The sequence below is a fragment of the Salminus brasiliensis genome, chromosome 3 (genome assembly GCF_030463535.1).
Source record: "Salminus brasiliensis chromosome 3, fSalBra1.hap2, whole genome shotgun sequence".
Classification (NCBI taxonomy): domain Eukaryota; kingdom Metazoa; phylum Chordata; class Actinopteri; order Characiformes; family Bryconidae; genus Salminus; species Salminus brasiliensis.
The window spans coordinates 41,489,880-41,505,652 of NC_132880.1; the positions used below are offsets into that span (position 1 = coordinate 41,489,880).

Sequence of the window (15,773 nt, forward strand, 5' to 3'; positions counted from 1 at the left end):
TAACAACAAAAACAACAACAGCAGCAGCAGCAACTATATTAATAATAATTAATAATATTATTAATAATATTAATAATAATAATAATAAGGGAAAAAAGAAGAATCATTTTCCCTGACTGAAATTATTTAGCAAAGTGTATCCTCATTTTAGTGAGGATAAACTTTCCATGATATCTTTATATGTTTATTAGATTTGCAGAGGGGAATGGCCGAGTCTGACCCTCTCAGTCAGGGATTGGGTAGAAGTAGTTCAAATGTGTTGGTTTTCAAAACAACAGGTGAAACTCGTTATCTTCTTACACACATGTGCTTTTACACAGAGGTGTATTTTTTGCACTAGAACTGTGTTTTGTATGATGTTTTGAAATCATTTATTAAATGGCAAAAAAACCTTTTTGGCATATTTAATGATGCTGTGAAATATTTCAATTGTATGGCTTAAAAGCGACCAGAACACTTTCATTTTTGGCATATTATGAAGAAAGTAGGACTGTTTGGCTCCACCTAGTAATCATGCGTTCTGATACTGGAGTTATGGGCTGTGATGGCTGGCTGAATCGTCCATTTTGATTGGCCAATAATAACAATGAAAGACAATAAATGAAGGTACTGAGAAGAAACCCACCCAGAAACAGGAGAACCTGGAAACTCACCCAGCCTGAACTCAAACCTGCAACCCTGCCAGTAAGAGCCATACATGCTACACCACACTGACCCCAGCATATATATTGTTGCTGTCCAATGAAAAACATGTATCTCATGATGACTTTACAGGAGAACGCAAAAATGCTGGAGTTTGGAATTTGGAGCATTTCTATTGGGCTATTTGTCCAGAATTATTTACAAAGTGTATAGAGAAGCTACAGGGTTCAAGCCATGGAGGAAACCAAAAAACGGATCAAAATGGAGATTGTTTTCATTGGACAGCAGTGATATACAAATATAATTAGAATATAATACAATGATGGATTTTACTCTTTGCCACATTTTATTACAAAAATTAGATAACACATATGTACCAGTTCGGGGCTACAGGCATATTGAAAACCAAAAAAGTGTCATGTAATACTTAGTATTTTCATATAAACAAACAGAATAGAAGCTTACAAGGCAAGTATGGATAAGAGATGTACTGTAACAGGACGTGATTATATATCACATAAAGTAGAATATAAAAACAAATAGTCGTCTTTTCTGTAACAACATTTTAAAAATGTTTTCATAGATAAGGCTGGCAACAGAAGACAAAACCAACACATGTATTTTTCCAGAGTGCTCACACAATGGATAAGGGAAAAACATGTTGAAAACAAATGGCACAATATCAATATAGCATTTAATCTAATGCATATCACAGTAAATAACAATCAGTCTCATTTCAGTTTTGTCGAGATGACAAACTCAAAGCTGCCCTTGGGTGCATGTTCATAACATTCATGCTCTAAGAGCTTTGTGGCAGCAACCATTTCCATGTAAACCTTGTAAAACAACCGCGCTCCATTCTTAAAGACTTGGATAGCTTTAGCACAGTGTGATCCACCCCAGATCCACCTTTTCACTCTTTCTTTGTCTTTTTAGTACTTCACCCATCATTGCTATTTTGGAGCACTTAAGTTGTACTTGTTAGCTTATGCAGAGGAGAACCAGCAGTCTAATGAAAATGCACGCAAACCTATTTTAAGTCCAACATGTTCTACTTGGAGCATGCACAATGAGTGAACCTCGTCCATTTACAAATGTAAATCAGAAATGTTAGACAAACAATGATCATTAGTGAAGACGTATTAGAAAGGAAGCAGAATAAAACCTCTTAAATTAATAATCATAATTCTTCAAATCAGTGCTTAAAGTCACACACCTACTGTTGCTCTGTAGTGTCCATAGCTATTCAACCTGACTGCAACACGATTCTATTGAAAATAAGTCGTTCAAATCCTCTTCCAACATAAGAATCCATCTTCTACTTCAGAGACAGCAACATGAAGGTTGCATAAAAACACACAATGACAGAAATTTAACATCATATACAAACAAAAACAGTAAAAGAATAAAACCTGCCAGTGTAATGTCACTTGACTGTATGGAGTGGTAGTCTATATTATGTGAAATCTGGGACCAGGAGTGGCGATGATGTCACTGTAGGGCTCAGCCTGGTTAAGCTCCACTGCCTGCTGCTTCTTCAGTACCAGAAAACTGTAGAACTTGGCTGCTGCCTGTTTCTTGTTGTTATTCTTGCAAAGGTCTAGCAGGCTGATTGATTCTGCTCCAGTCTTGGCAATCACCCTCTGTACACAATGTGTGAGGAGAGAGAAAGCAAATGAATAGTCTACACACATCTGTGAATTTAAACTCTGAGCAATTCAATTCTGAATGAAAATGAAGGAGATTAAAACTAGACCTGAAAAAGTATCCTATTGTGAAAACTTAATGGGGCTTGAACTAATTTCAGCATTGACATCGCAATGAGTGAATGTGCAATAGTCATATCGCAGGATGTGCAATGTCATGTAATGCAACTTAAATTACACACATCATGCTACAACATCTTTGATACAAAAGTAAAACAATTGCACTGTTCTCATTTGCCATTACATATCTACCAGAGGCAGATTATATAAACCCAATACGGTTCATTTTACTCTAATACAGAGTGCATTATTAATATTAAGACATGCTGGATCACTGATTTCTGGAGAAATTGGTTGAAAATTGCTGTATTTTTAAATACTGCAATATATTTTGCAGAACAACAAAATAGCACAATGTACATTTTCTCCATGCAGCCCTAATTACAATCTCAGATTTGAGATTTTGACTTGTTGAGTCTTTTAGGTCCAAATATGTTTCTCATTCATGAAACTTCTGAAAGTTAACAGACATCTCTGAATCTTTAAATGCACGTAAACTAAAAAAAAGTAAATCTATTTTACAGACATACTCCTTGTAGTGATGCCTGTAAGTTCCATTTTGCTGTTTCAAACCTGGCTGGTGTGCCCCCAAGTGGTTGAAAATTTAGTCCCAGTGCATCTCAGATTCAATTGATTTTCCCTCTAATATGTAGCGGTGAGCAGCAAACCTTCACATTTTAAAATTCACACTTGTTACTGTGGCAACATACAAAGCAGAAACGCCACTGAAATAGTCTATTTCTAATTTAACCCCATTTTCTACCCAATTTGAAAGACCAATTACCCAATCCATGTTCATGTAAACTCCCCTATCACTAGCAATGTCCGCGACACTAGGAGGGTGAAGTCTAGTACCCTCTGACACATGCAAAGCCAGACCACAGAATTGCTAGGCAGCCAGTGCACTTGAAGGAAGGCACCACACCCCAACTTTGCAACTTTTAAAGGTTAAAGGTGCACGTATTTGTCACTGTACAGTGTACACTGTACAGCGAAATGTGTCCTCCATCTGGTAGTGAACACACACGTGTTAGGGGCAGTGAGTACACACACCCAGAGCGGTGGGCAGCCAACTCCAGCGCCCGGGGAGCAGAGAGGGTAAAGGTCCTTGCTCAAGGGCCCAACAGTGGCAACTTGCCGAGCCCGGGAATCGAACCCACAACCCTGTTATCAATATCCCGGCGCTCTAACCGCTGAGCCACCACTACCCTATGCAGAAGCTTAATCAGGTAATTTGGATCGAAAGAATAAGTCAAACTTTTGCCGTACCTGCAGACCATGTAGCATTTGCTGGGTCCTCTTATTCCACCTCCTCTCCTCCTGGTCCTGATCACCACCCTGGCCCTCCTCCTCCTGTACAAAGACAAGTTTCAATCCGATCAGGCAACCAAGCACTTTATCAGAATAACCACAGAAAAATTCATTCCACGTGGACAAAGCACTTCCTAGAGTTACAACTATGCCACAGAATCAAAGTTTTCATTTAATGTAATGTAAACACTCACCTCTTCTTCATCATCATCATCCTTCTTCTCTTTGCTCTTCTCTCCAAGCAAGTCCAGCTCAGGAATGAGCTGGGAGATGTTAGTAGGCTCCTCTGGAGGCAGCTCTACTGGCTGAACATTAATCCGTGTGGAAACGATAGAGGAGCGATCATCCTCCAGCATCTGCACAAAACACGCACACAACAATTATAATGATTATTCCTGACCAGTGTAACCGCATCTATGTTACAGCAGTGCCAAAGTATCGTTATAATTCAGTAAAACCTTTTAAAAATACAAGGCCATGAATAACTGATTCTACACTGATTCTAAACACTGGCTTACTGCAAAACTGACAAAATAATAATTGGGTTTTTATTTTTTATTAATTATTTTAAAATGCCTTTGTCCACATGTATCTGGATATGTTGTTTCTCTGTGTTCTTTGTCCACACAATGCAAAAGCAACCTTATATAAATCAAAAAGGTGTGATTTTTCAATTTTTTCAATAAGCAAGCATAATGCCCCAAATATGCCCCCAAATAACAAAGATTGTCTGAATATGTGTTGTTCAAATATATTTATTATGGTTCTCCATAATGTATACTCTCACACAGACCAGAAACCCAAATTGTATCATGAAAAAGTGTTTAAATAAAAAAATATATAATTCTGTCTATATCTAAACCTCCCACACACTCCTGATCAGGCTAAGAATATTTTTTTTGGCTTTTTGTAAGTATCTGAAAGTCAAGAGTAGGACTTACAGGTAGGGCAGGCTCTGCATCCTGGGCCTTGCGCTTTTGGCCGCGGTGACCAGAGGGAGGAGGCATGACTGACTCATCCAAGGTGGTACGACTGCCCTCCATGGCAGAGGCCTGCAACACACTAGGCTCCTCTAAGATGGTCTGGTCTGAAATGACATAGACACAGGTTTGTACGCCACATTCAGAATCACCCCTATTACTGAAATAGTACACTATATAGTGTATCAGTCATACTGTTCCAGTCATTCCATAGTCTTTTGTCAATATCTTCACTACACAGCAAGTTAACACGTTAGGCAGAATTCACACAACATTTTTGACATGCAACACAAAGCACATGTATATATATATACACATTGTTCCTAAACATGTTTGTTGGGTTGGGATTAATGCAACAGGTCCTGTCCTGTTATCTTTAAAGCTGGATTGCGCAGCTCTTTACATGAGCTGAAAGCAGCAATTGGTTTCTCTCTTATTTATATCAAAGAGTATAAACATTTTCACAGTCATTCCCCTTGTAGCATTTTGTTAAGAATTTGTCCAACAAAAGCCATTTTATGTTGATAAAATACACTGTTGCTGTTCCAGACCTGCCTTGTGTGCCCTCAAGGGGATGAAAAGTTCAGTTTTGCTTACTATGTTACTCTGCCTCCATTGATGAAGAAATAGAGGGTATTTTCCTTTTATTACGTAGTGGCGACAATTTGGCTGATTTAGACTGCTCCCTCATTATCATCCACATAACATGCATTTTCAAATGTGCTGAGAGGGTGGCAGGCCCGCTGATACTGACAGTGGATTTACTGTTTAAAACGTCTGTGACTGACTGAAGCCTCACCACACATCGTCTCCTACTGGCTGACGCAAGGGTAATGTCACTGCTGGTGTCTACTATCTGCCAACCCACCGTTCTCACTGAAATCGATGGTAATTGGTGTGTTTTTTTGACATGTACAAAAATGCCAGTATGAACGCCGCCTTAATGAGCAAACAATTCTGTGCCCAGAGCAAGATTTATCTGACTGTCTAGCACCTTTCTTGCAATGCTGCAAATGAATGGAGTATTAGAATGTGTCAATAATCAGCTAAATGTTAGTAGTCAGAAAATCCCACTCGCTATCTATCATACAGCACCAGTGAATCGGAGTGTGAAGACAAGCACATGCATTCTCTGAGACAGAAACCTGCCACTGCACCACCTGGAGTATCCAATTCTGTCAATGTGTCATTTTCAGTTACGATTTAGAAGTAGCTCCACACAGGACTCTTAAAGGCTACTGTACAATGGATGCTTCCGTTAGATGTCACACAGCATCCAAAAAAAATCAAAACTATTATTCTTAACTAACGTGCGCAGACCACCAACGACATTGAGCATGGACACAAGTCACCAGAACTGCTCAGACATTGAGTGCCACTTTCAATTTTCCAAATCTGCAAACTCTCCATTACTAAGAGGATCTAATGTATTGTTGTTAACTAGAGAGTGGGGCCATTTATGTTCTCTTGGATTCCTGACAATGGTAAACTGTGATATTGAGAGGACTCACTTAATGTGAAACATGTCCTCAAAGAAAACTCAGTTAAGAGCATCTTGTGGAGCAGGAGAAATGAGCAGCATTTTGAGCAATAAAAAATATCTCGAAATGTAATTTCATCCAAATTTCAGCACAAAAACATACTGTAAGAAAGCACTTGCCTAGAGTGGAGCTTGAACTCAGGCCAACTTATTGGCAAGCCAACCATCTACAAAGTCAGCTACCATCATCACATGATCGAAGGGTCCCATGTGCAGAGAAGTAGATGTCAGAGCAGGTAACTCCAAAGCACAAATGAACCCACCTTCGATGTAAACCCAGACCACCACATTGCAAGGCAAATGCTCTGCCACTTCAATAAGGCGACAGTTACAGTACGAAGCCACAAACAGAACTAAAAGGTGTAGGGTTTAAAAAAGGGTGGAAAAACAAACCTGTGGGGAAAAGACGGGAAAACAAGGCAGCCAGGGTAGAACACTGTCCATCTTAAAAGCCACGAGGAAAACGTGAACTGAAGATTTTCAACAAAGACAACAAAAGAAATCTAAAAAGTCTTGTTCAGAGTGTGAACAGAATCACACACACAGCTCACCCAGCATGTAAGGGAAATAGGGAGGAAAACAAGAGATTTGGATGGTGGAAGAAACAAGAGAAAAGAGACACGATAGGGTGTGACAAACACTCAACCCTCTACTCGAGATACCAGCTGTTTCAAGAGCTCTGACAAAGATCCAGCACTAAACGACTGAATCTGAGAGCCTATATAGCCCTTCGCCCAGGCGTTGGGCTTGATTAGTTGCTGGCATGATTCTAGACCTCCTTTGGGTGGCTGGAGGGGGCCTCGATCTGAAGCGACCCCTTGCAGGTGGAAGGAAAGTATGGTATGCTCCTCCAATAAAGTTTTCATATAACTATTCAATTTCACAATGAGGCAGGCAATACGCCATAAACACACTGCACTGGTGACCAACACCATTAATACACTGGTGGTTAGGAGCTTACTGACAGAAGGGGGGTCTACTGGGGTCTTACCGATAATGTCTCTCTGCTGAGTCAAGGTTTCTTCTCTGGGCACCTCAGGGTTCTCCAGGTCTTTGAGGAACTCATCAAGGCTGTCTGCCTCACCACCCTTCCTTCTCTTCCTCAGCTCTTCTGGCACGAGAGGGGTCAGGCACCGTGTGAACATCTACAGCAGAAACACACACTTCAGAGGCAGTTTTGGGTTTCATATTATCATATTAAAACACTGAACAAGCAAAGATGCTGTTAAATAGTGGAACGCAAAGGTAATTTGCTAGAAATCCATGTGAAAGGAGAATGTAAGAGTAGGTAAGGTGCTTGGAGTTGTTTGTAAACTGGACTAACCTTAAGCAGCCTGCTATTCCAGAGAGGCTGAGCAGGCAGAGAGAAAAGCTTCTCCACTCCTCCTGTCTCCTTCCACATCATTAGCTTCTTAGTAGGAGGAGCCAGATCCAGGGTGGTGACAATGTCCGAATAATCACTTAGCTGAGCTCGGATTGTCTTGCTGTCCAGCTCCTTCACACTGTCCACAATTAGCTTCCTCTTTCGCTTAGCTTTGGTTTCCTTCACTGAGACACAGAATAGTGGGGCAGAAGTTGTGGATAATGTTAAATTTGCTATTTTATATTCAAAGCTATTTTATATTTTTTTTACAGAAAGAGAGTCATTGTGTCAATGCTTTCCATCCCTCTAAATAAATATTCAGAACATGTTTTATCAAATATTTAGAGAGATGTTTTACCAGCATGGCCACGCAGTTTTATCTCCTTAAGTTCTCCTTAAGCTCCGTAAGGCTTCTTTGAACACCTTAACTTTCTGTGGATTTACATTTTCTGTGGAAGGTGCGTTAGTAGATGTTTATCGATCCAAAGTTGTGTTCTATCAGACACTGTGCTCCTGACAAACTGACCTGTGATGTCAATTGGCTCTAGGGCAAAAGCCTCCTCTTCGTTATGTACCAGGGTGGTCTGCTCTGTCTGGTCAGTCATTGTGGGGAGCTGCTCCACAGGGCCAGAGTCTGGACTGTCTGGACCTCCCGCTGCTGTCCACAAAACATCCACCTATTACTTTCTCAATTGTTCTTGTAATATGATATATAAATGACAATTCAGCAGTAAATATACTTTGTATTTCTTACGGGACAGGTTGTCAAAATCGTCATCGTCATCCCCACCATGATCCTGCGGCATCATGACACTCTCCGTAATGGCAGGAGGGTCGTCAAAAATGCCACCTCCATCTTCATTACTGAGAAGCTTGTCCACTGTAGCAGAATAACAGTAAGCTATAGGTTAAACTATGACCTCAGTTACTACCACAGACTAATTATTAGTATGTAATTACACAATGTGTAATAATATTTCACACTTACCCAGCATGCCACCCTCAGTGCTCTCCATAGGGTTGTCGCCAAAATCATCTTTGTACTGGTCGTACTCCAGGTGGTTGGACTTGTCGGTCATCTGCACACTGCCTGACTCTGGCTCAAGCAGCAGGTTAGAAGCAGAAGCTCCGTGGATAATGTCCACTTCAAACGCACTCTCCTCCCGCATCATCTCTCGGTCGTCCATTCCAAAATCAGCTGTGGAACAGAAATTGCTCCAGTTTTACAGATTTAATTTTGATTTAGTTTTGAAGTCAGGGAGCTCTGCAAACAGTGTGTTTGTTTTCAGACTCATTTGCAGCAGTTTTCACAGAAAGGTTAGGGGCAGGAAAATGATACCGCAATAACACAGTGTAGTCTCATCCTCTGAATATGAATTATGTCAAACTCCTGTAACTATCAGCCTTTTTAACAGCTGCAGGAGCTAAAACATAAACAGTAAAGCTTTTTGAAAATTAGTTTTATGACACTGCCCCCGGCACATGGCAACTACTTTAGAAAAGTGAGACAGAAGTGCCTTACCAAAATCATTTTCTTGCAGCAAATTCAAGTTGCCCACCTCCTCTCGCATGGTGATTTCCTCCACACGAGACTGATTCAGGGTAAACTGCTGGGCAACGTCAATATCACTGTTATACCCAACACAGACACATTTTAGGGGTTAAATGGAAGGCCAACAAATGAATTTGAATCCATTATGGAAAATTAATAAGACATGGCAGGAATGTATATCTGGGAACAGCCCCAGCCGTGATGTTACTAGAAGCAAGAAAGAAGCACTTACTCTAGATCAGGAAGAGGCTGGTCAAAGTCATGGAACTCCTCAGGTAAGGTGATGGCATTGTAGGCAGCTTCTCGGTTCTCCTCAGGCAGATCAACCACACCTGTGTCAAACGGAAAGTTTCTGCTAAACTAATTCAACATCTCTTAACTTCACAGTGTGCTTCTATTTTAAATGCTCACAGCAAATTTGCCAGTACTGAATAAACACTCACAGTGTTAATTTCATCACAGCAGTTTAACACTGCTGTGTTATTTGTTGTGTTTACCATTTTAAACTTTTTGAAGATAAAAAAAATCTTCTTCAACCAAGTGGAATAAATGAGCTTAGGTAAACATCCTCAGATAACTATGATATTCAGAAAGCTCAAATTAAGTAGTTGTTAAATTAAATACAGTTAATGAGCTGCACAATAGTCTCTGATTATAATGCATGCAAGAAATAGTTGCCTCTGATCATGATGAAGAATTAAAATCCCACCTGTCAGGCACTTAATTAATTTCTTTTTGTTAACTTTGTGTAAGCTTCCTACTTATGTAAGTACTTACCTACTACTGTTTCCTACTTATAAGAAATTAAATGCTGATGTCATGCCTTGTCTGACCCTGCAATCATTGTCATGTTTCTTTTTTAACAATTCTGAAACATTTATTTGTTTGATAACCCTCCTATTTCCCCTTTACACCTTTTCTTTTTTATTAATTACTATTTATATGTACTTATTTATTCATATATCATGTTATCTGAGCTATGGTTAATAGTATATTTAAAAATTTTAAAATAAAATGTTTAAAATCTATAATAATATACTATTAAAAATCAAAAATAGTAACTCCATACCTGGACGAAAGGCCATTTTGATCTTAATGAAGGCCTCATTGCAGTCAGCAAGCAGGTACTTGGCTTTTCTGTGGTAGATCCGGACAACGCCCAGCAGTAAGTGACCAGACGTACGTAGAGCCATTTTCACCTAATAAAAAACCACAAAACATTATTACACATAATGTAATATGTATATATGCATATATTGTATATATGTATATATTTAACACTTTTAGCAACCGTTTCAACCTCACCTTTGGAGAGATGATGCTCTCTACGCTGCTCTCTAGGTTGCACTCAAACACATGTGCCTTGGTCAACTTCTTATCCCAGTGGGCCGCCAGCCAGATTTTGGCCAGCGGCCCACGTTTGCTGAGCACAAAGTGGGCGTAGAACATCGTCCCAGCACCTTCTCACAAGTGAGGTGGCGGGGGGACGCCAAACCTGTAATTCAAAAACAGTCAGAAATGCTAATTTCACTTTTGAGACAGTTACATTTTCAGGCCCCAACTGATTTAAGAGCCTAACCAGCAACAAGTGTTTGTGCTAGCATGTATTGAACCAGCTCTGAGCAAAGGTAGAGTCTTCTAGATAAAAAAGCCTCTGTTCCTATGTGTGTCACTTCTTTCCAGTGAGTCAGCTAATTATTCAGCTAAGTTGACATCAAATACTTGTAGTACAACAAGCAATCAACAATTAAAAAGCCAAGTTTAATGTAACATCATCATTAATTACAGACTCCATAAGAAAATAAAATTAAAAAAAGTGTCTCTCTGTGGTATTGATCAAGAAGGAATTGCTGATTAGATGCACATGGAAAAGCGCAAAGCAAAGTGGAGCCTTACCAAAAGTACTGGGACACCTACTCATTCACTGTTTCCTATAAAATCAAGTGTTTTAAAGAGTTGATCCTGCTTTTGTTGGAGTAACTGTCTCTGCTGTCCAGACTAGATCTCATCCCAAAAGTACTGGATGGAGCACCCTCATTCCAGAGACCACAGTTCCACTGCTCCACAGCTTAAAGCTGGGGGGCTTTATACCCCTCTAGCCCACGTCTGGCATTAGGCAGGGTGCTAACAGGTTCACGTGTATCTATCCTATCCTATTGGCAGTACTGCTCTACAGTGACAAGACAAGATGAGTGCATTTGCAGATCTGTGTCAGCAACGGGTGCAAGCTAAAGTAGCCGAAATTATTTATTAGAAGGTGTGTCCACAAACATTTGGACATATAGTGTGTGTTAAGAGACTATAACTGTATAGTTACTTGAGTGCACAGCCATAGGCCAGATCACTGTGCAGCTACTTACAGAGTGCACCCTGTGTGTGTGTGTGTGTGTGTGTGTGTGTGTGTGTGTGTGTGTGTGACAGACGGCCTGTCAAACACAGCAACGTTAAGGACTGGGACACTGACTGCACAGAGCAAGCACACCGTTATTATCTGTATGCAATGATTTTTATTAAAGACTTTTATTGGGACTCTGCAGGGACAGTAATAATAATATTAGTCCCATACTGAGCAGAGACAGTGAGTCCAGGTCCAGAAAGTAAGAATCCACCCCAGGCCTCGGCTCCAACCGCCCGAACGGCTCTCTGCAGCTCCGCCTATCCAGCCAGTTGGAACAAAATCCTGGCGTGGATTTTTACTTTCCGGCCCTGGATTTGCCTCCTTCGATACTAACTAATAACAGCACATAACGGTGGTTTAGGACGGTGTACGGTTATAACGTTAACTAACGTTAACTTAGCTACAACAAACCTCCACGACCTCATCGACGCATTAGGTTAGTGCCTAAAGGTTGTCGATATTTCCCCCAACAAACACTGAGACTGAAACCCGAGCTCTCCGTTACTCCAGCCTATGACCGGGCTCTCCTCGCAGTCAGCGCCGAGCAGCCCGGTGAGCTCACTAGCATCAGAATAACAGAACAGCTGCTAAATGCACCCGTTACTACGTTAAACGGTTTGTTTTTACACGTTACTTACACGAAACGCTCCTATCGTAGCTTTCCTTATTTGGCAGCTGTACGCAATGATATATCTTCCTCCAGCCCTCCTCCTCCTCCTCCTCCTCCTCCACCGCCGCCGCCTCCTCCTCCGCCTCCTCCTCCTACAGTACGGTCTGGGTACAACAAACAAAATGGCGCCGCGCTCTCCGGCTCAATCTGCCGCTCTGAGCTTCAGTTAAACGGGCAGGTTGTTTACAGACTAGCGGGGCTGAAACTCAGGGGCGACTGGAGCTACATCATTTATAAATCATTTATAAATCATTTATAAATCATTTATAAATCATTTATAAACGTGTAACTATTGATAAGTAATTCACTTTCACTCAAGTGAGAGAAGTGAGAGGTCGGTTCAGGTGCTGGTGGGTTTGGGGTGGGTTGTTTGTTTTTGACAGTATTTTATTATTATTAACTATTATTATAACATTATTACTTTAGAAATACAGCGAACAACAAAGTATTCATTCGTGTATCGTTGCTGTTACACAAAACCTTGTATCTTAAGGTGACCATATTTCAGAAATTAAAATTGATATTTATATTTATATTTACATTTCTACTTAGCTATATTTACATTTATACTTACATTTACATTTCTTCTTAGCTATATTTACATTTCTACTTATAATTACATTTCTACTTATAATTACATTTCTACTTATATTTACATTTCTTCTTAGCTATATTTACATTTCTACTTATATTTACATTTCTACTTACATTTACATTTCTACTTATATTTACATTTCTTCTTAGCTATATTTACATTTCTTCTTAGCTATATTTACATTTCTACTTATATTTACATTTCTACTTACATTTACATTTCTACTTATATTTACATTTCTTCTTAGCTATATTTACATTTCTTCTTAGCTATATTTACATTTCTACTTATATTTACATTTCTACTTACATTTACATTTCTTCTTACATTTACATTTCTACTTACATTTACATTTCTTCTTAGCTATATTTACATTTCTACTTAGCTATATTTACATTTCTACTTATAATTACATTTCTACTTATATTTACATTTCTTCTTAGCTATATTTACATTTCTACTTATATTTACATTTCTACTTATATTTACATTTCTTCTTAGCTATATTTACATTTCTACTTACATTTACATTTCTTCTTACATTTACATTTCTACTTACATTTACATTTCTACTTACATTTACATTTCTTCTTAGCTATATTTACATTTCTACTTAGCTATATTTACATTTCTACTTACATTTACATTTCTACTTACATTTACATTTCTACTTAGCTATATTTACATTTATATTAACATTTACATTTACGGCATTTAGCAGATGCTCTTATCCAGAGTTACAAAAGTGCTTCATTATTTACTCAAGAAAAACCTCAGCTAGTTTGAGTAGACTTCAAAGGTACCTCTAAGCTTAGACACTACTAAACACAAGTCAATATGAAAACATTTAAAGATGGAGACATTAAACCATTAAACTATCCAATGTTTTTATCTAAGGGGACAGTTCCAGTCTCATTTATTCGGGCAATGGCAACTGTTGTACTGTAATACAAATATTGCACTACAAACTATAGCAGCTGCTTGCATTACTTAATTACTTTAAAAATAATTTTGATAATTAAAATAATAATTATTAAGAATAATTCATTGTCAGTCTTCCTCATGTCACCAAAACCAGGTCACCCTACCACATCTCCGTTTTTGCTGTTTTTCCCTTTTTGACATAATTTGAGTCTGGTAGTTGTTTCTTTACGTTCAATGCTCTAAAACAGCTTGTAATATATATATATATATATATATATATATATATATTTAAAGGTTTTTGCATGACAGCAAAGATATAATATTGCTGTCAAGGCCCTAGTCCTATTATTTGCTGCTGGCCACGAGGGCCACATATATCATAGACAGTATTTTAGGAAACATGCAGATTTTCTGCTCTTTTGCTGGCATTGATGGTCCTGAGTCTTCTACCAGAGGGACGTGGTTGTGAGAGGTGATGTTCAGGGTGAGATGGGTCAGATATAATCTTCACAGTGTGCTTCATTACTCTGCTGTTGTAAATGTTCTGAAGTATCGGCAGACTCCACCCAAAGTTCTTCTCTGCTGTTCTGATTAGTCTTCATTTTATTTAGGAATTGTCTTCCTGTTTCTTCTTTGTTTTGTGGAGATTCTGCCTTTTAAGTAGGGCTGGGCAATATGAATATATTTTATTGTAATTGTGTTATGGTGATACACAATGTGCTTTTCTAACATATTGTGAATATTGTTAGTGCTTAATAAACACTGATCACCTGCACATTTCATTTCAATTACAGTCTCAATTCATTACAATTACATTACAATTACAGTGTAATTAGACTGGTGTAATTACATGAAGTAAAGCAGATGTTCAATAAAAATCACTGTATTCCATATGGGAGAGTGAATAGTAGTTTTTAATAATCTGTCTCTACTGGTGTATTAGTCTGTGATTACATGTATCATAATAAATATTGTGTATAGTGAAAATATATAATATTTTTACCATGTCGCCCAGCCCTACTTTTAAGTTCATGTTACTTGTCAGTAACCATTAAAAATATTATATGAAAGTGTATTTTTTACATGAATTTTTAACAGAATAATGAAAATTAATTAAACACTTTGTTAATTTAATTTAATTTAATTTAATTTAATTTAATGTATTTGTTCATTTGATGCATTCATGTATTTAGTTTTAAAAAAAAGAAAATAATAACTAATAATTATTGATTATTATTGATAATGCCTTGATAATGTCTTTACTATACACGCACATATATATATATATAAAAGGAGAGTGAGAGATAGAGAGATAGAGTACAGCATACAGCAGGAATCACCTCTTAGGGTCATGGTTTTGTGGTGCTCCAAGCCACTGACTTGATGCAGCCAAAATGATGGGCCTCAGGCCAGACTTGGCCTGTGAATACTTCTCCATTGGCCTGGCACACATCCCTTCACTTTGACAGTAATGTGAGTTTTAAACTCCAAGTACCATCATACTGAATGTTTAGACACTGACAGGTTATTACCCATAGATTTCTTACAATTTTATGCCTCTTGGCCCACAAGCTCGCAGAAGCTTGCAGTTTGGCTTGTCGGTGCTAAACACTTTAACTAATTCAGATTTCAGCAGCACTCATGGGGCCGCTGCTTGCAGTGTTACAATGCTGTGTGTGTATCAAGATGGAGAACAGTTGGTATTATTAAATGAATTGTTAGATATTAGAATTAGTCATAGTCAGAATTATATTACAAAATTATAATTACAAATGATTAAAAATAATCATTACAAATGATTAAAAAAACATGTATCTCCAAAACAGGAACTTTACAGGAGAAGGAAAAAACCTTCTCAACTGTCAATGAGAGTCAGTTTAACAATATTTTATTCAAATTCATTTTGGATAATTTTTATTGGTCCATTTATCCGAAATTATTTACACAGAGTACAGGCAGAGGACATGGACATACATGGAGATACTTGCACTGATGTTCAGCAGCTGTTGTGGGGTGGAGCTGTTTGAAGGGA

The 15,773-nt window shown here is 38.5% G+C and overlaps 1 protein-coding gene across 2 annotated transcripts; it reads right to left on the reverse strand.

Moving 5' to 3' along the window:
• Positions 1-969: 969 nt before the first annotated feature.
• Positions 970-12,279, reverse strand: rad21b (RAD21 cohesin complex component b). 2 transcript variants are annotated; one of them, XM_072676267.1, is made up of 14 exons: positions 12,191-12,279; positions 10,460-10,649; positions 10,224-10,353; positions 9,387-9,486; positions 9,125-9,231; positions 8,591-8,800; positions 8,357-8,482; positions 8,129-8,257; positions 7,564-7,787; positions 7,231-7,384; positions 4,661-4,806; positions 3,914-4,075; positions 3,678-3,761; positions 970-2,285 (listed from the first exon to the last, which is right to left on the reverse strand). In XM_072676267.1, exons 2-14 carry the CDS (start codon positions 10,601-10,603, stop codon positions 2,094-2,096), a joined length of 1,908 nt encoding a protein of 635 aa, XP_072532368.1. In that variant the 5' UTR covers positions 10,604-10,649; positions 12,191-12,279; the 3' UTR covers positions 970-2,093. The 2 variants fall into 2 exon arrangements, with proteins under 2 accessions (XP_072532368.1, XP_072532367.1); XM_072676266.1 differs by having other exon boundaries at positions 8,129-8,260.
• Between the last annotated feature and the right edge of the window lie 3,494 nt (positions 12,280-15,773).